The sequence below is a fragment of the Phragmites australis genome, chromosome 7 (genome assembly GCF_958298935.1).
Source record: "Phragmites australis chromosome 7, lpPhrAust1.1, whole genome shotgun sequence".
Taxonomy (NCBI): domain Eukaryota; kingdom Viridiplantae; phylum Streptophyta; class Magnoliopsida; order Poales; family Poaceae; genus Phragmites; species Phragmites australis.
The window spans coordinates 25,936,101-25,962,273 of NC_084927.1; the positions used below are offsets into that span (position 1 = coordinate 25,936,101).

The 26,173-nt window shown below is 45.8% G+C and overlaps 3 protein-coding genes and 1 non-coding gene across 4 annotated transcripts; 2 read left to right on the plus strand and 2 right to left on the minus strand.

Annotated features, from left to right (window-relative positions):
* Positions 1 to 478: 478 nt before the first annotated feature.
* Positions 479 to 3,925, minus strand: LOC133924394 (pentatricopeptide repeat-containing protein At3g63370, chloroplastic-like). The gene has a single exon (XM_062369900.1). It carries the CDS (start codon positions 3,895 to 3,897, stop codon positions 1,042 to 1,044), a length of 2,856 nt encoding a protein of 951 aa, XP_062225884.1. The 5' UTR covers positions 3,898 to 3,925; the 3' UTR covers positions 479 to 1,041.
* Positions 3,926 to 8,636: 4,711 nt separating this feature from the next.
* On the plus strand, positions 8,637 to 10,781 carry LOC133924396 (ATP-dependent 6-phosphofructokinase 2-like). The gene is made up of 2 exons (XM_062369901.1): positions 8,637 to 9,314; positions 9,697 to 10,781. The coding sequence occupies exons 1-2, from the start codon at positions 8,718 to 8,720 to the stop codon at positions 10,522 to 10,524; spliced, it is 1,425 nt and encodes a 474-aa protein (XP_062225885.1). The 5' UTR covers positions 8,637 to 8,717; the 3' UTR covers positions 10,525 to 10,781.
* A 108-nt stretch (positions 10,782 to 10,889) lies between these two features.
* Positions 10,890 to 10,963, plus strand: TRNAI-AAU (transfer RNA isoleucine (anticodon AAU)). The gene has a single exon. It is a non-coding gene; the product is annotated as a tRNA-Ile (tRNA).
* A 297-nt stretch (positions 10,964 to 11,260) lies between these two features.
* On the minus strand, positions 11,261 to 15,676 carry LOC133923541 (cytochrome P450 724B1-like). The gene is made up of 9 exons (XM_062368824.1): positions 15,431 to 15,676; positions 14,806 to 15,163; positions 14,004 to 14,156; positions 13,665 to 13,901; positions 13,452 to 13,538; positions 13,160 to 13,238; positions 12,862 to 12,968; positions 12,265 to 12,389; positions 11,261 to 11,650 (listed from the first exon to the last, which is right to left on the minus strand). The coding sequence occupies exons 1-9, from the start codon at positions 15,637 to 15,639 to the stop codon at positions 11,551 to 11,553; spliced, it is 1,455 nt and encodes a 484-aa protein (XP_062224808.1). The 5' UTR covers positions 15,640 to 15,676; the 3' UTR covers positions 11,261 to 11,550.
* Between the last annotated feature and the right edge of the window lie 10,497 nt (positions 15,677 to 26,173).

Consider the following 26,173-nt stretch of genomic DNA (forward strand, 5'->3'; position numbering starts at 1 on the left):
TGGTTGAAACCCGTGGTTAAATCAAGACGGTTAGAATCGAGGCTCTTGTTTTATTGTTCATATTTAATTACTCGCTTCTAATTACTATTTTTAAATAAATTATATTTTTATGCAAATATACCTCTGTTGGCCTTATTCTTGTGTTCAAGCTCTATTTGTATTTTTATAATAATTTACAAAGTACGATATGTACTCATACTTACCTAAAACCTATGTTGCTCCGTCAGGAGGAGTTTGAGGACTATACAGGGGATGGAGGATGGTGCATTGTAGCTGGTGCTCTTCGTGGATCGCATTGGGAGTCGTCCAGAATAATTAAAGACTACACTAGATGTGGATTTATTTACATTTTGTCCCTCGATGGTCCTTTTTTAAGAACGAATATATGTTAAAATAATGATATTGTTTTGTTATCATCAATTAAATCTCTATATATTCGGTAAAATGTCAGACTATTTCTTGGTCTGGTCTCGCCACCAATATGGCGCAATTAGATAGGAGAAGATTCCATCCAGTTCACCAGTAGTTCTGCCATATTCATTGTTCGTCTGGCCATCCCAATTTCACGATGGCGATCATGGCAAGGCCGCCCCCATAGTATCCAGTGACAGCCACCAAGTTGCCTCTTTTGGTTCACTTGGGATGGCCAGACAAATACAGCTAATCCATTTTGGTTCAAAAAAAAAAATTACAAGGAGTAGTTCTTTTGCTGGTATGGTATCCAGAAACTATTGACCTCACAACTTTATGAACAGAAGCTAACTATATTAAAGACTGAAAGAAAAAGGAGAATCAGTTACATTGCATTGCCTCAATCCTTTAGGAAACAGCCCTACTGAACTGCTAATGACGAGTGGTTTCTTTCTCTGTTGCTGCCTCTGCAGATCAGAAGTGCATGCTGCATCTTCAGCACTTGGCAGGACAGACCATTTCTGGTCTTAACCATGCTTACCCAATTCATTAATCTTGACTCTGGTCTCTGGTGTGTTCTCTCAGCCAACAGGATACGAATGTTCTGTAGTTGTATGGTTTAAGTCACATTCACCAGAAGTCTCCACAAGAACAAGAACCACTACTGAAATGATGGAATCTGTTGGCATCTCGGACCACGATCTCCCTTTCAAACAGTTTGGATACTAGCTTCGTGAACTCGTGGCAGTCGCCACACACCCTGAGGTTCTTGGCTATCCTAAGAGGTGTACCTGGACTAGTGCTGATCAAGCCCAATGCTATTGCGAGCCTCTCACTATGTTTATGCAACATATCTATCTTCTCTTCTTCGCTCACATCATGAAGAACAAACCTTGTGTCCTCAGCATACCCGCCTTCTTTCCTCAGTTTTTCTGTTATTTCGGCAAGCTTGGAATGGATTGCCTCTGAGTCTCTATGAGAGTGGTCTCTTGCGGTGAAAGTGTGGACATTATTCCCAATCTCAATCCAGCTGCATGCCGGATCTTTTCTCAACCCCCGTTCTGTCATCCTGGCTCTAACCCCCCTGACATTGTTCCACTTGCCCATCTCAGCGAAAACATTTGATACAAGAATATAATTGCCTGGGTTGTCTGGTTCCAGCTCAAGAAGCTTATTGGCTGCAACCACAGCAAGCTCATGGTTCTTGTGGACACGACATGCCCCAAGGAGTGCACACCACACCACAGATTTTGGTTCCATAGGAATAGACTTGATGAACTTGTAAGCCTCCTCAGTCCGGCCTGAGCGGCCAAGAATATCAACCACACAGGCGTAGTGCTCCTGCCATGGTTTTAGCCTGTACTTGTTCGTCATCATATCCAGATAATATTTACCTTCATCGACAAGCTTCGAATGACTACAAGCATGCAGCAGAGCAAGAAAAGAAACATGATCAGGAGCTAGACCGGTCTGTAGCATTTTCTCAAAAAGATCTATGGCTTGCTTGCCATGTCCATGCATCCCAGTAGCATTAATCATTGCTGTCCAAAGAACCACATCTTTAAATTTCGCCCCATCGAATACTCTGAGAGCGTAGTTCATGCTTCCGCAACCAGAATACATGTCCACGAGGGAACTAACCACAGGACCTTCCATAGGAAAGTTCCTTCTGATAAGAAAGCCATGAACTTGTTTTCCTTTTGTCAAGGATGACAAACAAGAAATAGCCACCAAAATACTTACTAGTGCTACAGAATCAGGTTGAATATTAGCCTTTTGCATCTCAGCAAATAGGGAAACAGCTTCATTTAGCATCCCATTATTTGCACAGCAGTTTATCATACTAGTCCAAGTAACGATGTCCTTGTTCTCTACCCTCTGAAATATATTTAGTGAATGACAAACCTCTCCGCACTCCCCATATATATCTATCATTCTATTCTTCAGTATCAAATCAAGCAACCCATTTCTAATAGCATAAGAATGCACTTGCTTTAGCAGTGGGATGCTTTTCAAACCACTACATGTTTCTAAAATGCTTCCAATCATCATAGAATCCACCTTAATCCCTTTTTTCTGCACTTCTCTAAACATTCCCAGTGCTTCTAAATGCCGAGAACTCTGAGCAAAACAAGCAAGGATGGTTGTCCATGATATGTGATCTCTAATACTCAAGCTTTCAAATACTCGTGCAGAACACTCTATGGAATCACACTTTATGTACATGTCCATCAACGTATTCCCAACCTGCAAATCAGTATGAAGCATCTGCTTTATGGCATACGCATGAACCTCTCTGCCATTGTTTAGCCTACCCAAATGTCCCAATGCAGAGGACAAGCTTACAACACAGGCGTGATCAGGCTGAAAACCATGTTGAAGCATTTCACTGAAAAACTCGATGGCCTCAGCATATAAACAGTTTTGCACATAACAGGAGAGCATCGAATTCCATGATATGCAGTCTTTCTCATCAATCTGACGGAATACTCTAAGAGCACTATCCACCCGGCCACATTTCGCATACATGACAAGCAAAGCATTGCACTGAATATTGAACTCGCTGCCACATTTGAGAAGTGCTGCATGTAACTCCCTGCCCAGACTCAGCAGAGTTAGCTCTGCACAAACTTGCAGCAACCCGACAGCCGTGTAAGAATTCATACCAAATCCGGCGCTCTGCATCCCTCGAAACAGTCCCAGAGCTTCCATGATCCTCCCGTTCTGCACACAGCCAGTTATAACCGAGTTCCAGGACGCAATATCCCTCCCGTCGTGCAGCCACTCAAACACCCGCAACGCTGAATCCAGCATGCCGCACTTGGCATACATCCCGATGAGCGCATTGGCCACAAGGGTGCTCCTGTCAAGCCCGCTCTTCACCGCCAGCCCATGCACCTCGAGCCCGCAGCGCCCGTCCCCCTCCACCCCGCACGCCTTGAGCACCGACGCGAGCGTGCACCCGTCGGGCGTCACCCCCGGCGCCGCCGACGCCCGCATGGCCCGGTAGACCCGCATGGCCTCTCCGGCGCTCCCGGACAAGAGGTACGCCCCGACGAGCGCATTCCAGGAGAACACGGTCCGCGCGGGCATTCCGTTGAACAGGCGCCGCGCGTCGTCCACGCACCCGCACCTGCCATACATGAACACCAGCTTGGTCGCAAGAAACCCGTCATCGTCTTCGTCCAAAGAACCGGTGGCCAGGGCGTACGCGTGGATCTGCCTGCCCTCCGCGGAGGCCCTCCTGGCGGCGACGAGGTCGAGCACCCAGCCGTAGTGCTCTCGAGGAGGGGTCCGCCCCTGCCCCGGCGCCCGGGCGGTGAGCAGGTGGAGGGCTTCCCGCAGGTTGCCTTCCTTGCAGAGCCGCTTCAGGGAGACGGAGGGTGGGGCGGAAGGAGGGATTCGACAGGGGATTGGTGGGAGGGAGAGCGCGGCGGTGGCCATGGCGGTGGCGGGCTTGGAGGCCCCGTGGAGCCGGATGCTCATGCCAGTAGCATCGCGGCAGGCGAAGATGTGTGTGGATTGGATAGGCTTCTGTTCTTCGTATGTCCCAGGTGCAGGGTTTAAATCGATCGACCACTAAAAATTGCTGCCCAACGAATTTTCGAAATTTGCGAATAAAAATTCACTCAAAATTTGGTGAAAATTCTCTCAAATTTCACTTTGTCAAATTTGTAAATCGGAGAAAAAATCCGATTGAATCGACATTCGGTAACCGTTCGATTTGAATCGAAAACCGATCGAATTGTACCGAAAACCACCGAATTTTTCGTATTATCGATATTGTCCGCATTTTGAACAATTTTATCGAAAACTGGTCGAATTTACCAATTTACCGAACGCATTTATCGAATTTAATTGGTTCAAGGATAATCGAAAAAATCAAAAAAAAAATATGGTATGAGATTTGCTAGTGTTTGTTTAATCATATCATCTACTTACATGCATATATCATACATAGGGGAAATTTGTCATTCTGCCCTTATCCCATAGAGTTGGGCCAAAGTGGACCGTTTGCACTGTATATTCAACTATTTTGATCTTTTCTATTTTTCATCTTTTTTCAAACTACAAATATTTGAGCATATATTTCCTGATACAAATGATATTTTTTTTTAAAAAAAAATCACATATACTCTTAGAATTATCTCTAGTTTTTATGGATTTTTCTTATTTTTTTAAATTCGATTTGAATTTTTTGAATCCAAATACGAAAACTGGTTGGATTTCAAATTCGTACCCCACCGAGTCGACTGATATTCACGATATTCGAGCGGATTTTCGACGCATTTTTTGAACCCTGCCTAGATGAAGGAGAGGCCCACTATTTTTGTCTTGAGAGAGAGGTGAACGCCCACTCAGAAATTGGATCGCAGATACGGGCCACACTTCAAAAAAGCCCTTACGGTGACAGGGTGTAATCCTTGCCCATTTCTCTCCTGACCGAGTCTCAAGCTGATTTAGCTTTAGTTTGTTAGTAGCGTCAGGTATCGTTCAGTTAGAGTCAGTCAGAGTCTGTTGTTCTTTCCCTTCTTCCAGTTGGTCCATGCGCGGCAAGATTGCCTTGTGGGATGGCACGAGTCATGGAGATCGTGGCGATCATGGCGCACATATCGGCCTCATTGGCCACTACTTGTTTGCAGTCTATTTAAGTAATAAAGATATGAGAAAACGTTGCAGCCTTGCAGCATAAAAACACACTCTGAATACTCGGTCTCTGAAACTGCTGAAGTTCAGATATTGTAGCCCATCTTTTCAGCAATGAGCAGAAGTGCGTCAGAGAGAGGGGGGAGCGATTGGTGAGTGATATGAGTTCCTGATCGCTAACAATTGGCATCAGAGCTTAAGTAAGCTTTCCTGGTAACATGTCCATCCACTCGGTCGAGTCCTCGAGCTCCCCAACGCGTGTCGGGTCAAAATCCCCTCCTCGGCTTGGCAATGTCCAGAACTGGGACCGTCAGGCCAACAGGGCTGGGGGGAGCTGGCGGTGCTGCGCGTGGTGAGAGAAGCGTATGGCATTGTCACGTATCGAATGCTCACCAGCACCATCAAGAGTGGTCACTAGTGATGAGGGTGAACCTCCAGGCTCAAGGGCTTTGGGAGGTGATCGAACTTGGCGACGGCAACTATCGAGAAGATTGGCTAGCGCTCTTGGCAATTCTTCGTGCTATGTCGCAGGAGATGCTGCCATCCTTAGCGGTCAAGACCACGATGAAGGAAGCGTGGGAGGCCATGAAGACAATATGTATGGGTGTCCAACGCGTGCGGGGGCCAACACGCAAAAGCTTCATCACGAGTTTGGTGAAATCACCTTCAAACCGGGTGAGTCTGTTGATGCCTTCTCCATGCGCATCATCGGGCTTGCAAGCAACCTGCGTGTGCTTGGCGACAACATCACGGATGGTGAGCTCGTCTGAAAGTTTTTGTAGGTTGTCCAAGATCGCCTCTCACAAGTGGCCATCTCTATCGAAACGCTGCTAGATCTCAACACGCTGTTAGCGGAGGAGGTCACCGGGTGACTGAGGGCTGTTGAGGAGCACTACCAACTTGGAGGCAACGGCAAAAAGGCGATTGTCTCCTACTCACTGAAGAAGAATGGCTCGCGTGCATGAATTGTCGCTAGCAAGGTGGCGATCAAGGTGGCTCGAGAAATGGCAGGCATGGCAAGTGCCAGGGCATAGGGCACGGCCATGTAGCTGGAACACGTGACGCCAAAACCAGAGGAAGCCCCCACCGACAAGTGTCGCAATTGCGGTAAGTATGGTCATTGGTCCAAGGAGTGTCGAAGCAAGCTCGAAACCATGAGCAACCGCACGTGACTCAAACCAACAACGATGAGACATCCCTGTTGATGGCGTCGGCAACCATTGATCAATTTGCATCAGTTCATGCTCCAAGCAGCCTTGAGCCACTTCGACTGAATGAAGCCTTGATTTTTGCCTAGCTAGGACAAGAGGAGGACCATGATAACAAAAGATGGGTGCTGGACACTGCAGCCATAAATCACATGTTAGGCTCCCGTGATGCCTTCTCTGAGCTGGACACCGGCATCCAGGGGATCGTGCAGTTCGGAGATGGCTCGACGGTGAACATTGAATGGTGTGGCATCGTCTTGTGCGCCTACAAGGATGGTGAACACCGTGCACTATCAGGAGTCTACTTTATATGCGGTTGACAACCAACAATATTAGCCTCGGCCAACTCGATGAGCCGAGGTATCAAGTCATGATCGAGGACGGGATTCTACGGGGTTCGTGATGAGCAACATCGACTCTTGGCGAAGGTGAAGAGATCCCCCTCCAGGCTGTATATACTCACATTGCAAATCGTGTGATCTATTTGCTTATTGGCGCGATACGAAGATGTTGCTTGGCGCTGGCATGCAAGATTTGGTCACCTAAGCTTCAGGGGACTCTAGGAGTTGGCTCAGAAGAACTTGGTTTGTGGGCTGCCACACATCAAACATGTTGAGCAGATGTGCGACAACTGCCTCACAGGGAAGCAATGCCGCACCAAGTTCCCAAGCAAAGCACACTACCGAGACAAGCATGTTCCATAGTTTGTACATGGGGATTTGTGTGGTCCCATTATGCCACCGACACCAAGCGAGAAACGATATTTTCTTCTCCTAGTTGATGATTTGAGTCACTACTAGTGGTTCACCTTGCTCACCACGAAGGACCAAGTGTCAACAACAATCAAGCAATTCCAAGCTCGTGCAAAAGCAGGATTTGGCCAGAAGCTCGGCGCTCTCCGCACGAACTGTGATGGTGAGTTCACGGTGAAGGAGTTTGATGAGTACTGCGTGGGTGAGGGTATTCATCATCAACTCATCATGTCGTATTATCTGCGATAGAATGGCGTGGTGGAATGCCAAAATGAGACTGTGTTTGCCACGGTGCAGTGCATGATGAAGGCCAAGGCAATGCCAGGGTGCTTATGGGGTGAGGCGGTGACCACTGCCAACTTCATCTTGAATCATGCGGTGACCAAGAGCGTCCCTGACAAAACATCGTACGAAGCATGGTATGACAAGACTCCACTAGTCCATTTCTTCCGTACATTTGGTTGTGTTGTGCATGTGAAGGAGGTTCAGCCAAATTTGAGGATGCTCGATGATAGAAGCATATCGATGGTGAATTTTAGAAATTAATCTATCATATAAGAAAAATATTAGTGAATTTTTTTAAATTTTTGGTAATTTATTTGATGTCCTAACAATTTTTAGAAGTTATAAAAGTATTTTTTTTTGAGAATTTTAGTTTAAATTATACACATGATTTTTAAGTGAATACAATTAAAATAGGTTGCACATGGATTATGGAACATATAAAAAAAATAAGATTTTTGCAGCAACAGAAGACCACTATTTTGAACAGATGAGATGAAGAGAGAAAATTGAGCGCTGAGTACTGTTCATCGCGGATGAGAGTAGCTGCAGTATTTGAGAGTGCGGCAGGCGTCTATTCCTATAAATTTTTTCATCTGGAAGCTATTTATTTAATTTTTTAAGTTAAAAAATGTAAAAAAAAACTCTAAGTGGAGCGCGGTGTCGATGCATTCATGGCTACCGTGCACCAACTTTTCGTGGCGCAAACACCTCAACAAAATTTATTTTTATACTTTTAAATAAAAAATTGCAAATATTTGTGTCTATTTTGGCAAATAGAAAAAAAAAATTAATGCTCTCAAAATTCAAATCACTATCGAAATAGCTATGACAAATTTTTAAAAAAATATATAGTGTAGAAGATACTTTGAATTTTAGAGCATTTGAAGTAATATTTAAAAAAAATTAAACCAATCACCCGTTAAAAAAGTTCGGCACATCAAAACCGGGTTAACAAATGGGACCTAGGACCGAAAACCAACCCCAGCGCATTCTTCGAAAACTGAAGAATTCAGTCAAAATTCTATCAAATTTAATCGAATTTCATCAAATTTTCGAATTTTAAATTATATTTGATCGAAACACGCTCAGTTTCTAAATACAAACCAAACCAAATCAATCAAAAACCACGTATGTCAAACGATTTTCTTCGTATTTGTTAACCCTGCTCGAGAGCATAAGAGAAAAGGATACACGACGTGTCGACCCGTGTCCCGGTTCTAGGCCGCGTCGTGACACTGTTTACGTGGCCCTTTTTTTGAAGTCACGGCCGATGCCGATGAGGTGGACCTCGACACCGCGCCTCCACAGCTTCTGGTAGCTCAAGCTGTCCGCTGAAACCGCCACTCGTCGCCCAATTAAAACCCCCGCGTCTCACTCCATTCCGCGCAGCCCCACCCACCGCGCTCACCGACACATGGACCCCACCGCCCCCAACTCCGGCGGCGACCACGCCGACGCCACCGCCCCGACCAACACCACCGTGACCCTCCCGCCGCTCACCCTCCGCGACGTGCCCCGCCTCCACGCCGCGCTCGCCTCCCCGCCCCCGGCGATCCCGAACCCCATCTCCAGCCGCCCCGACTTCCACCCGCCGTCCACCTTCTACATCTCCCCGGGGGACGTCTCCCTCCGCTACGCCTTCTTCGACCTCGCATCCGCCTCGCCGTCCCCGCTAGTCGCCTACCGCCGCGCGGGCCCGCGGAAGGACCTCGCCGTCGACCCGGCGCGCGCGCGCGCCGCGCTCGTCACCTGCGGGGGGCTCTGCCCGGGGCTCAACACCGTGCTGCGGGAGCTCGTCGTCGGGCTCCACGGGCTCTACGGCGTCCGCGACGTCTTCGGCATCGCCGCGGGGTACCGAGGGTTCTACGGCGCCGACGCGGACCACCTGCGGCTGGACCCGACCGCCGTCGACGACTGGCACAAGAAGGGCGGCTCCATGCTCAAGACCACGCGGGGCGGCTTCGATCTGAGTAAGATCGTCGACGGCATCGTCGCTCGCGGGTATACGCAGGTAAGAACAAAACTAGGAATATATGGTGAGATTTGGTAGCCATTTTTTAGGTGCTACGAACATGGTCTAAGCAATGTAAAATTGGAATCATGTAGACTTATTCCAATCTGTTTACAGTTTAAATGCTAAAATTCCTTGAGATGGGTATCTATTCTGAATCTTAGTTAGCAGTCCTCGGGTCTTACGGAACAAATCTGATGTGGATCAGTAGTAGTCCTATTAGTTCGATACTTCAGAGTAAGTATGCTACGCGTTATTATACTTTTTATTCACAATGGGGTCAAATAGTGTTGGTTCAGCATGCCAATTGTTTTTCTTCTTACATGCAAATGTCTGGGCTTGTCATAAACTGATCACATTCAAATCTTTCTTTTTACCAAAGATATATGCAATCGGCGGGGATGGAACCATGAGAGGAGCCGTGGCAATCTCTCAAGAGTTCAAACGCCGTGGTTTGAACATATCCATTGCTGGTATCCCGAAAACTGTGGACAATGACATTGGCATCATAGACAGGTCATTTGGTTTCCAAACTGCGGTGGATATTGCTCAGCAGGCGATCAACGCAGCACATGTGGAGGCTGTTAGCGCCGTCAATGGCATAGGTCTTGTCAAACTTATGGGCAGGAGCACGGGCCACATTGCCCTTCATGCCACTCTGAGCAGCCGTGATGTTGACTGCTGCTTGATTCCAGAGGTTTATTTCAACCTGGAAGGTAACGGGGGCCTGTTTGAGTTTCTATATGAAAGGATAAAACAGAAGGGGCATGCTGTCGTTGTGGTTGCTGAAGGTGCTGGTCAGGAATTGATTCCCCGGACTGATGATCAGAAGCAAGAGCAGGATGAGTCAGGCAACATTGTGTCCCTTGATGTAGGCCTCTGGCTGAAGTCTGAGTTTGGTAAATGGTGGAAGAGAGAACACCCCAATGAACTGTTCACTGTGAAATACATTGATCCTACATACATGATTCGAGCGGTTCCGGCAAATGCTACCGATAATGTGTATTGCACCTTGCTGGCGCATTCAGCAATCCATGGGGTCATGGCTGGGTTTACTGGCTTTGTACCTGGTCCAATAAATGGGACCTACAGTTACATACCGTTGGAAGATGTTGCTGTGGCGAAGAACCCTGTTGATGTGAATGATCACAAATGGGCATGGGTTAGATCAGTCACAAATCAGCCGGATTTCCTGAAGTCACAAGAATAAGACATTAAGTTCAGTGGTGTCACCGGATGGCTAGATGACTTGCTCCGCTCTAGACAATGTTAAAATGGAATTCCTCTGATACGGATGTTCCTTTAGTTATTTTTCTGTTCAATAAGATGGTTGCAGCTGTACTCTCCAGTTTGTGTGCTTGTGGTTGTGGAACACCTCTGAGTATGTCGGCAGCAATTGGTGTACTTGTACATATGTTGACATTAGCATTCCCATGAATAAATGATATACTAGGATGAAATGATATTAACTATGCTCTTGATTCGAATGAAAGATTGTTTTCCCTAAGCAGCGGAATGTTATGTCATCTGCACATCAAGACAATGAAAAATAGTATAATAGACAACATTCAAAACGGCCTATTAGCTCAGTTGGTTAGAGCGTCGTGCTAATAACGCGAAGGTCGCAGGTTCGAGACCTGCATGGGCCAAATGATGTTTTTTGAGTTTTTTTTTTCATTTCTGGATTGCCAGAGAGACCTTTTCTCTCCAAAAACCTTCAGGCATCTCTGGACTCTGAATCTGTTAATTTTGCTTTCCAGTATGCGAAGTCTTACAATTTCGCCACAAATCTTGGCGTCCTTTGCTCTATATCGACCTATTGTGAAAGTTTCTAACCCAGTTCGGAACAAGAACAGGCGTTGAGAACAGCAGTGCTCTTTGAAGTTCAATATGCTCAGTTGCTAAAGATATCTGATCGAGTTTTAGAAACTTAGATGATAAAAGCATTCTGAATCCCAGGAGCCCAGTTTTCGTATAGAATAGTAGTTGGACCAGTGGAGAATGTTACAGGGTGAAGTGAACCAACCACCTCAAGCAATCGCCATGGACAAAATATATCTACACCATGTACAGCAAATTACAGTCTCAGTTGCCTCGTGCTAGCTACTAGCGAGTGCTCAGTGTTTCCTCACGCCATGAAATTTCTCGCTGACTGACTATTCACGGATGCCCCGTGCACCTTCCCCTCTCTTGGGCTCTAACTGATGAACTCACCATGACTGGAACTTCAGAACAGTCAAGATTCAGGGCAGAGTGGCTCGATTTCTATTGGCAGACCTCTCTGGAACTCCACATACGGGTATGCCATCGGAATGTCATCGCCATCGATTCTCCATCTGCAAGGAGCCAAATTTTCAGGAAACGAAAATGAATGATCAGTTAACAGTTCTTCGGTAACTTTAGTAATTCTAGTACTCTGGAAAAATAATGGCAAGTCTTTCTGTCACATTCAGAGATGGTTCAAGATTAATATAGACCGGATTTGGCATTGATCACACAACAGTGTTCTTTATCTTGTATGGTACCACTCAACTTGCATAGCCTACTTGTCGAAAACTTCATGCTACCATGTTTGTACAGTGTTTTGTCGGCTGATGCTATGATCTAGAGTTCCAGATCCGAAATACATAAGATTTAATTTAAGACTTGTGGTCCCTGTCGATAAAAACATAAATAAGAGAAGCCAGTTGTTGTCATAACCTTCTTGCCATTACTCACTAGTTTGTGTTACTAGTATCAATGCACTGATAGCTGCATTATTCTGCTTTCATGTTCATGTTTGCCTCATCGATTCCCATATTTAACGCTGTGCCCACTGCATTAGTTTCTTATGTTGGTTATAAAAATTTGTATAATGTTCATGTGCTTTTTTGAGCTGTCAATTTTGTTGCTCAGTGGTTTATGTACGCATCTCCAACTCAGGTAGGACAGATATTCTCCTTTGCTTTACCTATAATTGAGCACAAGGTGATGGAGGAAGAAAGCAGCCTCTACTTTGGCAAGCTCTGATCCAGGGCAGAGACGAGGGCCACCGCCGAACGGCGTAAACTTCTTGCTTGTCCCTTGGCTTGAGCCCTGGTACATCAATCACATAAGGCAAAGGCATGCGCATGAATCAAGCCATCAACATTATCAAATAAATTTAGAAAATGAAACAAAGCCAGGAATGCTGGCTTTGAATTAGAGGAATCATGGTTAGGACCATTGACAACAAGTACTACAGGCTCAGGTAGCTTTGCTTGACATCTGAAGATACCAGAATAGTTGCGAGTAATTATGTCACAGGTGGACACTCACTAATTAAAGGTAGCAATTAGTTAGAGAACATACTTTAAAGAAGATTCTCTAAATGCTCCTAGATAAGCTCCTTTGATAGGTGCTCTATACTTGTAATTGTATATTTCAGTTTAGAATTAAGTAGCATATTATCGCAAAGCTAACCTTATGTCCTGATTGGTATGAAATATGAATCATTGGTCCATTAGCAATATAGATGGCAAGTACAAAAGTACTGAGGAGTCTCTATGAAAAAAAGAAAAGAGCATACCTCCCATCTACAAGGCTGAAATTGTTGGGCATTTCCATGAAGCGAGGGGTTCAAATGAACAGCACTAAAAACAGGTAGGACCTTCCAACCAGATGGAATCAGATACTCTGCAACAGAACAAAAGAAAGAGCCACTTGCTTTTGAGCATCTTCGCCTATCAAAAGTTATGTATTCTAGGAATAACAGTGCTTAAAAATCAAGTTTAAAGGTGCGACCATCCCCTCTTCCTGATCCATTATCATGTGATGAGCACAAATGGAATCTGCAACGAAGGCCTCAGTGCAGGAGGGTTAGTTACCTTTGTATCTGACATCTTTGAGAGCCTTCCTGTGGACAAACTTGACAATGTTGCCGCATCTCAGCGCCTCGTTGATAACCTGAAAGGACATGCACATAAGCGTCACTGCACCATTTCCATACATTATTACAGCACAGGTCATTTCCCCCTTTGCACTGATTTGTAGAGAGTTTTTTGTCTGCTCAAAATTCCGCATATAGCCAAGCACATACACAAGTATGTCTGAATATTAATAAAATCTCATTCATATTTACTAACAAATCCTATAGCATGCATTGAATGATCATCTTACCTGTTGGGTATATTCCATCTTCTTGTAGTCGTCAGAAGTCAAGCATTCCTCCTTCCCTTTGCTGGATCTTATGATGTCGTGCTCCCTCTGCATGCATAGCATGTTCAGATATAGTCTAGTGAATGTTCAGATATAGTCTAGTGATGTCCACCAGACTACCAAGTACCAATCACCCTGTGCCATCACAGTGAAAAGCATGTTGATGTATGTTACCTTCACCAGGTCCAGATCTTTAGCTGACTGCCCAAGGAAATACACAACCATGGAGATCAAGAGCGAGGTGGTCTCGTATCCTCCGAGCAGGGAGTCCAGCACAAAGCTCACTTTCTCCTCATCAGAGAGCTCATTGCTTGCCAGGAGCACATCAAGGAAATCACCCTTCTTGCATGAGCCAGCACTCCTCCTCTCCTCAATGATGCCCTTCACAGTGTTTGATATCCTCTCTCTGGCCTGTGAGTGAGGAGCAGCAGACAAAAGAAGCACTGTTATGTTCATAACACATCTTTAGTGCAAGCATATTAAGTATACTGAAAGAGATGTTGAATTAATTACCTGGACAGCCTTGGCGTATGAGGTCCCTGGGATGTAGAGAGGGAAGGAGATGAGCCCCTTCATGAAGGCAAGGAAGTCCTCCAGTATACTGGCAGTGACCGGCTCCTCTGTTGACAGCCCCAGCACCTGCTTCACTATCACACTGAATGCAAACTATGCTTCTCAAGGAAAGAGAACACACCCCAAAAAAAATAAAGAAAGAGAAAAAGACCCTGGTCAGTGAAAAAATTATCGCCGAAAAAAAATCGATAAACCCGATAATCCTGTTTATCGGCGAGGGCCGGTAAATTTACTTATCGGCCAAAAATATCGGTAATTTTTGAATTTGGTATCTTTTGATTTCCGAATCCAACACGCGAGCAAAAAAACGTGGGTCCGCAGGCCGCTAGACCACCCCCTTCAATTCTAATTTATTTATGTGTTATTATTTAGTCAAATGATTTGGATGCAATCTATGTGATTTTCTAGATAAATTAAGCTTTTTTTTTCAAATTTTGTCTGAAATATTTTGTCTATCGTTGATAGAATTCCGATAAATCCGATAATCCTGGTTATCGCTAATCTCCGATAAAAAAATTTTATCGATAAATTTTTCCTTGACCCTGGTAAGTCAAAGCCACCTTGGAAAAAGATTCATGCAGCAGCAAGTACTATTAACTAGTCAAGTAACAACATGATGATGCGTGTAGTACTGTAGTGTAGGTAACATGTGCAGAGTTTTCTCTCCGTGTTTCAAGGACTCATGTCCAAGCCCCTCTAGTGATAGATGACTCTGGTTCAAACAGTCAGTACAGTTGCTAACCTTTCTTGCCTCCTCACAGAAGGCGACTACCTTGACCCTGGCGCCGCTCCCGTCGTCATTGCTCTTGCCGTGGCGCCATGCGCCGACGACGTGCAGCGCGATCTTCTCAACGTCGCCGAGGTAGCTGGACTTGAGCTTGGTGGAGGTGACGAGGGCGAGGGACAGGTTCCTGAGCCGCTTGTGGTCCTCGCCGAGGACCACCAGCATGGAGGACTTGCCCAGGATGCCATGGATGGACCTGGGGTAGCTGCACTGGAACAGCCGCTCCTCGTTCTGCAGGATGAAGTGGTTCAGGTCCTGATCGCAGGACACCACCGTGGGGGTGCAGAACAGGTGGGACTTGAACACCCTCCCATACCTGCAAATCACAGACAACAATGTTCTTACCATTTACCACAGTGTTAATCAGCGTCTCACCTCTCTCTCTCTCTCCACAACCAGAAGCAACACTATTCTCAGAACAAGAGGGGCAAAAAAAACATGAATGATAAAGCTGGTTCGACAGGACAGCAGCAGCACCTTTTGCAGCCACATGAAATAATGACGCAATAGTTAATTGTGCGGTATGAAGATCTGTGCCTGCTGTGCATGCACGGTGGTAAAAAAAAAGAAAACGCTGGATTACCTGGAGCAGCGATCCTCCAAGAAGCTGCCCAGCATGTTGGAAGCATGAGGGCTGAGGAACCTCAGGGTCTCACCGAGGAGCGGCCATCCGAAGCTGCCCCTGGGGGCCTTGGGATTCAGGAGCACGGGCAGGAAGTGGCTCAGCACCAGGGCTAGGAGCGAGGCGACCAGGATGACCAGAGCGGCCAGCACAAGCTCCGCCACCATCATACCACACCTCCTAGTTTCATCTCACAAGCATGGAGCCTGCCTGCCTCTCTAGAATGGAAGGCGAAGGGAGGCTATATATAATAGCCGAAGCAAGGCAGTAAGGATCTTGGCAAAGGGAGAGAGGGAAAAGGAGAGGGAGAAATAAGGCTGCCTTTTGTTTCCTTGCTTTGGCTTTCTTTTTATATTACTTTTTATTTATTTCGTGTTCTTCCCATGGAGTAGTATACTTGTATAATCTCTGTTTTTACTGCAGTGAAATTACCTCCATGATGTAGCACAGTACAGTAACATAAGTGTAGCTTTTATCAAGGAGGGGTAGAGCTAGGATTAAGAAGATGGTCCTGTGTAGAGTAGAGTAGCATCTAGGCTGCAGCAGCTGCTGCTGTGCTCAAGGTGCAGTCAAACACGCAGGTAGAGAGAGAAAATGTATCGGGGTCCATGCAGCCAAGTGCAGTGCATAGGGCTGTAGTGGGTAAATGCAGCTCTGTGTACATATAATTTTTTTTGATTTTCTACCTTTGATCTAATATTTATATATTTGTTAATTTTTAAATTAAATTTATAATTGTTTACTTATATTTTTAATATAAATTATAATGTACAACGATCATGATAAGGCGTATGTCCTCGTGACCTCTGAACAAGGTTAAGCAAACGTGAAGAGATTTACAACTAGTAATCTCAGGAGGCGCAGCACGTAAGCCGCTGTTAAAAATTATGATCGGTGACTTCTAATCCTTGGCGCTACAGTACAGACATCGGGGCGATGGCCTGCCTTAATCGTTGTCAAATTGGACGCGTCGGCAGGGACGCAGGGACTGTTCCTAAAGTACTTTTTTAGAAAATATTTTTTTTTCTTTTGATTACCTTATTCCCCCTATTATGTCAGTATGACGGTCAAACCACACCTTGTGCAAGTACAAACCCATCATCCTAGGTCAACGTGTACCTCTCCGTTGCTGGTAATCATCTACCAGGAGAAAAATAATAATTTATCTTATTTACAATTGACTGTAGTTGACTTTACATACTTGCTTTCTAAAACTGTCAGCCATGGGAGCATCGAGAGAAATGGTAGTCCAACTGGCTAACCACTTGGACATATCCTTTACGGAATTTTTATGTAAACAAATATCTAAAAAGCGTATAAAAGTAAATTATTCTCATTATTGTAACTTTACCTAAGATTACATTTCACAGGGAAGGAAAAAAAAACAGAGAGGGTCAAGTGTTTTTGGTATCACTGAAACTCCGACAATCACTAATGCCCAGGCTCATCCTGAGTAACCTGCCGGTGTTTGGCAATTATTTGACCTACTCCGACAATGGCCGCCCAAATGTACCCAACCAAGCACCAATAATAACCTGCACTTTCGTGAATCTTAGCCCTGGAAAGGCAAATCGGGGCCTCACAAATTGAATCATTTTCTTAAATTTAAAATCTTACCAGAATACGGCGTTGTATAACCCAAACAGTCACGTAAATATTGTATAACCCAAACATTAATTGCACGTATATAAACATCAAACAATTCCACGTCTCTGTAAAAGCACCAAATGTATTTACACGTAGAGGTACTCAACCAGCCAAATAGGATGGCTGTCTCCTAACTTGTCAGGGTTGGATTCTCACTTGTTACATAGTGATGTTAGGATGGTAAATGTACGTCTCTCTGCTAGTTTCAGGGTTTTTTTTACTACTTATTTTATTCAGCTACACATCACATACCGTCTCATGTCTAAAGATTATGCATTTTTTACTGAAGAGTACCACGGAACTTGGAGAACGGTCCCTGTGCATATTCAAATATAAATTTGGAGTACGAGAACTAGGCAAACGCGCAATTTAAGTTGCATGCAAAATAACCCAAGTCAAAGCAAAGTTTCCGTGATCTTTCACCGGGCTGTACAGTCGCACGAGCACATCTACTGGATGTACTTGTCGCACTTGACCCGAAGGAGACCAAGCAAGACACGAGCAACTGTGCTGTGCAGGAAAAAATATTCCCTGATGAGAGCGAGAGGTGGTGGGTGGCATATTTAAGGAGCCGCACGAGCGGCAGCGCTTGCAGTACAGATAGGTCCATTTTGGCCTCATCGATAGGGGTGCCTACGGAAAAAATCGGTGGACACTTTTTTTTTTCAAAATAGACGACCCTTTAAAGCTGTACACAATATTAAAAGGGACAATAAAATGATCATCTTATCTTTTTAATATTATTTATTGTGTAGAAAATAAGCGTTGCATTAGGAAGAAAAGTAACTTAATGGAGGGGTAAGATTAAAAAATTTGATCTAAAATTACATCAAAATTGTAGAATATTATGTATTTTAAACATTGTAAAAGAGACTAAAGTGTCATCTATTTTGAGATAGATTTAGTATGTAAGTAGTAATGAACATGTATAATAATTTTCTATTTTGATAAGATCTATTGTTTTAAGATCTATATTGGAGGTATGTGATAGTTGCAGAAGAAAACGTTTGTAGCGCCGTTGTATAGAATGGTTAATCCCGTATTTACCCTTTTGTTTCCCTCTCTTTTTCTTCTTTTCGTTCCTATACGGATGGGTCAGAATGTGAGATCGCCTTCCCTCGTGTTACACTGCTAGTCACTACACCTTTTCGCTTTGCTCGGTTCGGTTCCGATCGTGATCTGCTTTGCTTAACTGGCAAAGAGATGGCGCTTTAATTTGTCCAAAACAGTGGGCGATGACGAAGTGCGTGCAATTAATCTTAAATATATACTATTCGCCAAATTTGGGGTGAATTCTGCTGAAGCCTCTGTTGATGCAGCAACCAAAGGCCTCTGTTTGCTTCAGAATTGCGATTGGGCTAGGCCCTGGACCTGTTGATGCTCGGGTGTCTGATTATTACGTAGCCTGGAGTAATGGAGACGAGTTTGTTTGTGATCTGCCCAGAATGTATTCTGTGCAGTGTTATTCTCCACTTCTTCGCTGCTGGGAATGGCGGCTGGCCTAATTCGACTAGGGAAAGATTATATATTAGCCTTGGATCCTGTCATATATACACTATACACAGTGGTGCTCTGTTGCACATTCCTTTCACTTTTGCATGGTCACTGTTAAACCCTAATCTGTCGATCCCAGGCTGTTCACGTAAACATACTACTATGTCGTATCACGTTACTAGTATTATTGCTGTCATGTATCTGTTGTTCGATCTATCCAACCACCAGGCACAGATCGTGTTCACTATTAGCAGATGACTGGCAAGAGAGAGAGAGAGAGAGAGAGAGAGAGAGAGAGAGAGAGAGAGAGAGAGAGAGAGAGAGAGAGAGAGAGAGAGAGAGAGAGATCTTCCAAAGCGGGAGCGAGCTCAGTTTTTTTTTAAAAAAATCATGAAATGTTTATCTGCTGGACTGTAAGGCACGAGCACGGGAGCTACCAGATCGGAAGTGAAGCGATCGATCGATTGCATGTGGGGGCGGCTAGCTGCTAGCTAGGGCATTGTTGACGAACTGTAGCCCCATAGGCCAACCCGTCTTCCCTCGCCGCCCAAGCGAGATGCCCCCTCGTGCGCCCCCTTGTCCTTTTGCCCCTGCCCCGTATCTTCCTGTGGATTTGCAGCGGCGAGCCTCCATTGGACCGTCTCGCCTCGTTATATTCTGCCGCCTCATGCATGCTCTTGTCCTTGAGACCTTGAGTTTGCCCTGACGTAGGTTCCTTGGACGTCAGTGTCTATAGTTTTTTGGGAAGGAATTAGGTGGAATTGTATTGTTGCTGATGGCAGGCCAAATCTCCACTTACTTCGAAACCTCATGTTGCCATCTACCTGCCAACTCCGAAACCACAGATAAAATGATACTTGTACAGAAAGAGAAGAGAAGAGAAGAGAGGCAAGCGGCGATGGCGCCATGGCTGGCCTTTGCAGTTTGATTGACGAGGTAGGCACCTGCATGCAGCGGCGCCGAACCAATCAACCGTCGGTCGGCGGTCGCGAGCTCGAGACGTGCGCGCCCTCTCCTCACGGGCAGCATGCTCCCTGACCCCCCCTGTCTCTCCGCCCCGACCTGCATGCGTGGTCTCGGTCTCGCACGAGGCGCCTCGGAGGCCGTGCCCGCGCGCGCGTGGCTGTGATCGGTGCGCAGGGATTCGCGCCGCGCAGAAGCGCCCTTTGACCAGTGACCACCCGTGCGTGCACCCGCACGAGGGCCGCATTCATTTCGTCTCATCTTCTCGGTCGGACCAACGCCAGTTTTCCCTCCCCGTCCCAGCTCTGAATGCAAGACATTTTTCGCCTAGGTCACTGACAGGTGGGGACAGATAGCATCGAAATCTCCATCGTTCATCGATCGCACATTCGCACCCAAGCCTGCCTGCTGCAGTAGAGATCCAGTGCCCCCGTATCTGTCTATGCAATGATATGTCCTCGGCTCATCCAGTGTCCGTATAGAGAGCAGCAGAGCAGAGCTACGGGTCAAAGCGTATGTACGTGGAGTGGTGGAGACGTACGTGCACCCCTTCCCTTGCATTTTATTTTTAGTGCAAACCCTGAGTTACTAAAACTCGCACCCAGGGCGGGTGGAGGCGCTGCCACTCACGCCCTGCCAACAGACTCGAACTCGAGTTTCTTCAATAGCTATCGAGTGCCACAACCACCCAGGCAACGAGCCGTTCGCTCCTTTGCATTTTATTTATATCGAGGAGGATTGTCATGTATACCTGAATCACCGTAGGTAGTGTGTCCTTTAGTTTCGGACTATGTGTAAACTCACTTGTTGTAACATCCTAATTTCAGGAAAATTCGAAATCAAAAATCATTTCAAAAGAAAACAAAGATTTAAAACCTTTTCCCTTCCATCCCTCACCTCGGGCTCAATCTCAGCCCTCGGCTCATATCTTGTAACCCATCTTTCTCTTCACCTTATCTTTTTCTTTTTTCTGCAGCCCAGTCGGCATGTCGCCTTTCCCCTTCTTCTTCCTCGCGCTCCCGACACTCATGTGTGTGTCGAGCTCGCCAGCCACTAGACCCCGCTGCCTAGTCACGACACCGCCGCCTGCCTAACTCCGCCTCCGCCACACCATACCGCCAACGGAGTCACCGTTCACACATCCACTACTCCGTCGCTCCTCTCTCGTGGTCATCGCACACCGCGGCCCACGCACGGGAACCTCGCTCGTGCAAGCGCACGCGAAGAAAAGAGCAACACCACCTCGACTGCCACATGCGTCCAAGCCACTACACTGCTAGCATTATGTTGTCGTTGACAAACGCACACATCGTACCGCACATGGAGCTCAACCGTTGGACACCCACCGCCGGCACTGTTACCCAATCAATCTGGCTATAAAAGCCTAGTCGCTCGCTCTTCCGCTCCTCACCACCTTCCACCAAGCATGCTAAGGCAAGCTCCGACGCTATTCCCCCCTCCCTCTCTCAATGTCTTCCTCTCTGATAGCTGCCACCATCGATCTAACGCCCAAAGCCGCCGCAAGCTAATTAGACACTGTGGCGAGCTTCAACCGACCCTACACCACCTCCCTGGCCTGACCCCTCTCTTCCGAGCCTCCATCAAACTGTAGTGGCCATCCGCCTTTGTCTCTATCACTAGGCGCCATTGATGCCCCATCGGCCAAGCCAAGCACGAAATACACTCCCTCACACCCCAAGCAAGCTCCTGATGCCCTAACCCTTGCCCAACGCCTCCCCGCCTGTTTCCCCTTTCGGTTGCCACCTTCCCTAGCTTCAACATGCTGCTAACGCCATTCCGGCCGCCGACCACCGTCGAGGTGCCCGCCATCGGCTTCGTCGTGCTGTGTTCGCCCTCGTGGACCGGCTCTCAGTACAATTCGAGGCCAGGAGCCACCAATGGCGTGTTCTCCAGTGAGCCCCGCCGCGAGCTCTCCACCACCACCGTCCCAACGTCACCCTGGCTACCACCACATGCTAACACGTGTCCCTCCATGTTGGCCGCCACCTCAACACCACATAAACATCAGCCCCACCCCTTAATCTAGGTAGTCGTCATGTTACCCGGCCACACCCCCGGAGCACCATAGACCATCAACTAGAGTCCCTCCGGCCCACATGCCCATGAACCTAGTCTATAGAATCGTAAAACTTTTCTTTTATTCTTAAAAACTTTTTGAAGAGTATTCTCCCATTTTCTGTTTCCTAAATTTATTTTGCCGACCAACTTTGGAAGCCCATATCTTCTTCGTTTCAACTCCAATTTTGACGATTCTTTCACTGATATTCATCTAAATTCAAATTCTATCAACTCTCATCAGTTTCATAAATTTTGGAATTTGAATTTTATTCTGTTTGTATTTATTTGTGTGTTTATGTAAGACCCCATTCCCGGGATCTCCTATGCCTCCCATATCAGTCCTTAGATTAAGTAGCTAATACGTATAGAAATAATTATGATATTACAGTCATATCTCAAACATAAAAGTATTATGGCTATAGAGTACAAAAAGATCTTCAAACCATACTGTATATTACATACCTGGCCTAACGACTACCGAAAGCACATCAGAAAGACTACCCAAAACCACAAGTAGCTAGGGTGCGAACGTGACTACTACATCTACTCCTCATCTGTGCCTTCATCTCGTCCCTCTTGCTTCCTCATCTGAATGATAGCAAGAGTGAGTACGGAAGATACTTAACAAGTGTTATACTACTTCAAGATATTGATAGATGCATAAAATATTTCTCAATGACAAGGCTTTACGATTTAGTTTTAAGCATAAAGTATTTTTACACAAGTATCTGATTGTATTATATATTGTAAAGTTTGAAATTGATCGATAAGGTAACAAGGTATATCAAAGGTTTTTTCGGTCCTGGGAGGGGCTACACATCGCTCTGCAGTCTCTGTCATTGTGTTTGGTGTACCTCTAGTACCATGCAGTTCCTGACGGATTGAGCCAGCAACCTTATCACACTGATATTTATTCTATGCACTCACTTATCAAGGATCCACATATCCCGAGTCTATGTAATGTGGTTACAGCTTTCGTATGTCCATGACCGTGGACACGACTATTCGAATAAATTAAACTCTACAGAGGTTGTACACTGTATCCATGTGATATGCTCAGCCTCCAACCGTTGCAAGCAGAGTAGCGAATCATACTGAGACCCTTCAAACACATTTCCTTACCGGGCTTTTCTATGAGACACCCTAAGTACTAGAGGTCTTGTAATGAATGTTAGCTCCATTTTTAAGCTTTTACTGGTCCTTGAATATCCAAATAGAGGATCAGATAGTCACTTGACTCCATGTTGCTCTCAGCCACCAAGTATGATGCCCAACGCGGTTGGGAGAAGAAAAGTCAAGTCCTGCCTATTCAGAATGCATGGTTGCACAGGGTGGTTTAGCATAACAGCGTAATGATTTGGTGCTTATACAGCTAGGGAAGACATCTACCATTGGCAATGAATACCATAAAGGTAACCATTTTACACATCACATGTCATATCCCACACCATATCAAGGATTCTGGGATCATCAAGGATTCATAATATATGAGTTGAAAAGATTAAACAGTGAAGCGACATCTCTAAGGAGATGTATTCCACTAGCGACATCTCTGAAGAGAGTATATTCCATCATAAGCGTGCTAGATATCACGAAATCATCCGATGTTAATATAGCTAATAATAGGTTAATCCTAAGATGATATATATTCTATATAAGACATTTAAGGCATGGCAAATTTTTTTATACGATTTAACTACTGCAAGTAGTTTTGAAAATAGCACAATACATAGCACATACGATAATAAGTCATATTTTAAGTGAATCAATTAAATTATTAAAAATATGGGTTCAATATGATTAAAGAGATAAGACTTGCCTTCTCCGAAGTCTTCATCTAAGCCTTGATCGAAGTCAGGGTCCTCCGGGTTCATCGCAAAATTATTCGGTTCTGCAAACACTATTACGATGACCTACACTAAAGAAGATCAGTTAATACCAAATGAAATACCAAAAGAACCCTAATGTATATTACATAGTTATGGAAAGGTAGATCTCAAATTTAGATGAATTTAGACGAAAGAATTGCCAAAATCGGAGTCAGAACAGAGAAGTTAGGGCTCATAAAAGATTTAATCTAAAATTAAATCGAGAAATTATGAAATTATATTGTTCATGGATGGGGCACATAGCTGGTACCCACTGAACAGTATTGTGGGGCCCACTGAACAGTAACCAGGTGGGGTCCACTGCATAGTACTTGGATTGGGTTGAGATGGGTTTTTGAATTTGGGTCTGGGTTTGGGTTGAGCAGTAGCCGGCCCATTGGAGTCGGATCGCCTAGTGTCATGGGCTACGGAAGCTGGGTCGCGCCACTGGGACACAACTCGTGGCTGCTATGCAGGCCTTGTAGGCTGGTGACGCGCGAGCCGAACCACGGCCTACTCGGCCAGGCTATGCAGGCGAGGCCGGGCTCCAACCAAGCGCTTGTGTGCGTGCAAGCTCACCGGTAGGGCAGAGTGATGACGGCAAGCAGCCACCAAAGCGGGTCCAGTCGACAATCAAAGACAGCCATGGTGGCGACTACTTGGTTGTTAGCAGAGGAGAGGAAAGGGAGGGGGATTCGGCCGTCTAAGGGCCCCTACAGGTGCGGCACGATGTGTGAAGTCTAGCCAGGGGGTTTAGGGGTTGATGGCCTGCCATGGCCTGACTAGTGGATTGCAGCCATGGCACGATGGAGTGCGGTTACTACGGAGACTTGTCCCAGCGTCGGACCGAAGGAAAAGTAAAGCGCGCAAAGAAGGAGAAGGGTGAGGGGAAGCAGACCACGTGTTTGTCTAGCTGGAAGGGGTGCTGCAGCAGTGGCACGACGTGCGTCTGGTTTGGGTGGTGGCTGAAGACGAGGAAGAAGGCAGCACGAGCTTCAACCCGGTGCAGGAGATGTGCCAATTCAGCCAGGGAAGTTGTGCACGACTCCTTCCTTGCTCCACGTAGCTCAGGCTCGGTCGAATCGTGCTTGTGCTTGTCGAATTTTGGTGAAGACGGTGAGTTTTGGGGGGGAAAGGAGAAAGAAAGTAAGGGTGGCCGACCGCTCCATTTATAGCAGGGGGAGAGAGAGAGAGAGAGGCGGTGCGGTGTGGCTTCGCCTTGTCCCTGGTGAGTAGGACGATGGCGAGGCGGCGCCCACCTTAAACCGTGTGGCATGGCCGCTCTGCACCAGCCACGCACGTGGGACGGGAAACGAAGTCGCGGGGTGTCAGGCACCTCGGGCAGTGTGTGAGGGAGCTGAGAGAGGGGAGAGAGAGCGAGAGAGATGGGAAGAGAGTCATTGGCATCTTAATGGCACCGGAATCGGTAGCGATTAGAAGCAGTGAGCGGCGGGCTGCATTGTCAGAGAGGGGAAAGAGCTGGGAGGTGGCTGCGCTAGCGCTCGTGCGTGTGGGCTGGCCTGAGTGAGCGAGCAGACTACTGGGTCAGAACGGCGTTGCAACCCGCACGCCCAAGGAGAGGGAAAAGAGCATGCTAGGCTGGTGTATGGGTTGCGGTGACGGGCTGCACTGAGAGAGAAAAGAAAGGAGGTGGCACGAGAGAAAGGAAATGAATTGGGATTTGGTTGGGGTAAATTCAATTGGAGTATTGGAATTTGGATTTGACTTTAGACTTGACATTAATTCAAGTAAGTATACTTGAATTATGATTTGGATTTGGACCTTGAGATTTGGGGGAGGATTTGAATTCAAAAGTTTTGAATTCAATATATTTGAGCTGAAGGGAAAACTAAGAATAGATTTGAATTTGAGAGACATTCAAATTCAAATCTCCACTCAAAGAGCCATAAAAATAAATATACCAAAATAATACATTTGAATATACACATATAAGTATATGTATTCAAATGTATATTTCCCTGATTTATATTTGTTTAATTAATTTCAATTTTTTAAATTAGAGTGAATTTTGCTATATTCTAAAAAAAGCTAAAATTCAGGATGTTACAATCTGTGTACCCGCGTTTTAGAGACTAGAGAGTTTGAGGAGGATGAGAAGGAGCCAAGAGCGCAAGACTTTGAGCAGGACCCCCTCAAGGACTTCAGCAGAGGTAAGTATCAATCTGTTTCTGATGGGATCGGTGACATCCTAAGAGGGGGGTGAATTAGGACACTTGAAAATATTTTAGCTCCAAAAATAACACAAGATAAACCTATTTCAATTTCTATCTAAATGTGTTTTAGGTTTATCTAGTGTGTTTACTCTACCGATCAAAACGCTTGTAATCTATCTAAGAAGGTAAATTTCAAGTAATGCGGAAACATAAATCAGGTAGAGAGAGCAAACTCAGCATAAGGATTTTTCCTGTGGTATCGAGGGAATGAATGCCACCCCTAGTCCACGTTGGAGCTCCACAAAGGATATGCTTACAGTCGACACCCGGTCACGGCCTTTGAGCCATCGAGTCACAAAGACAAGACCTCCACCCGGATGAGCCACCAAGCTACCAAGGCAAGATCTCACCACTAGTCTCTCTTCTGGTTTCTCGCCACCGTGATCATTTCGGGGTTTGAGCCACAAAGGCAAGGGTCT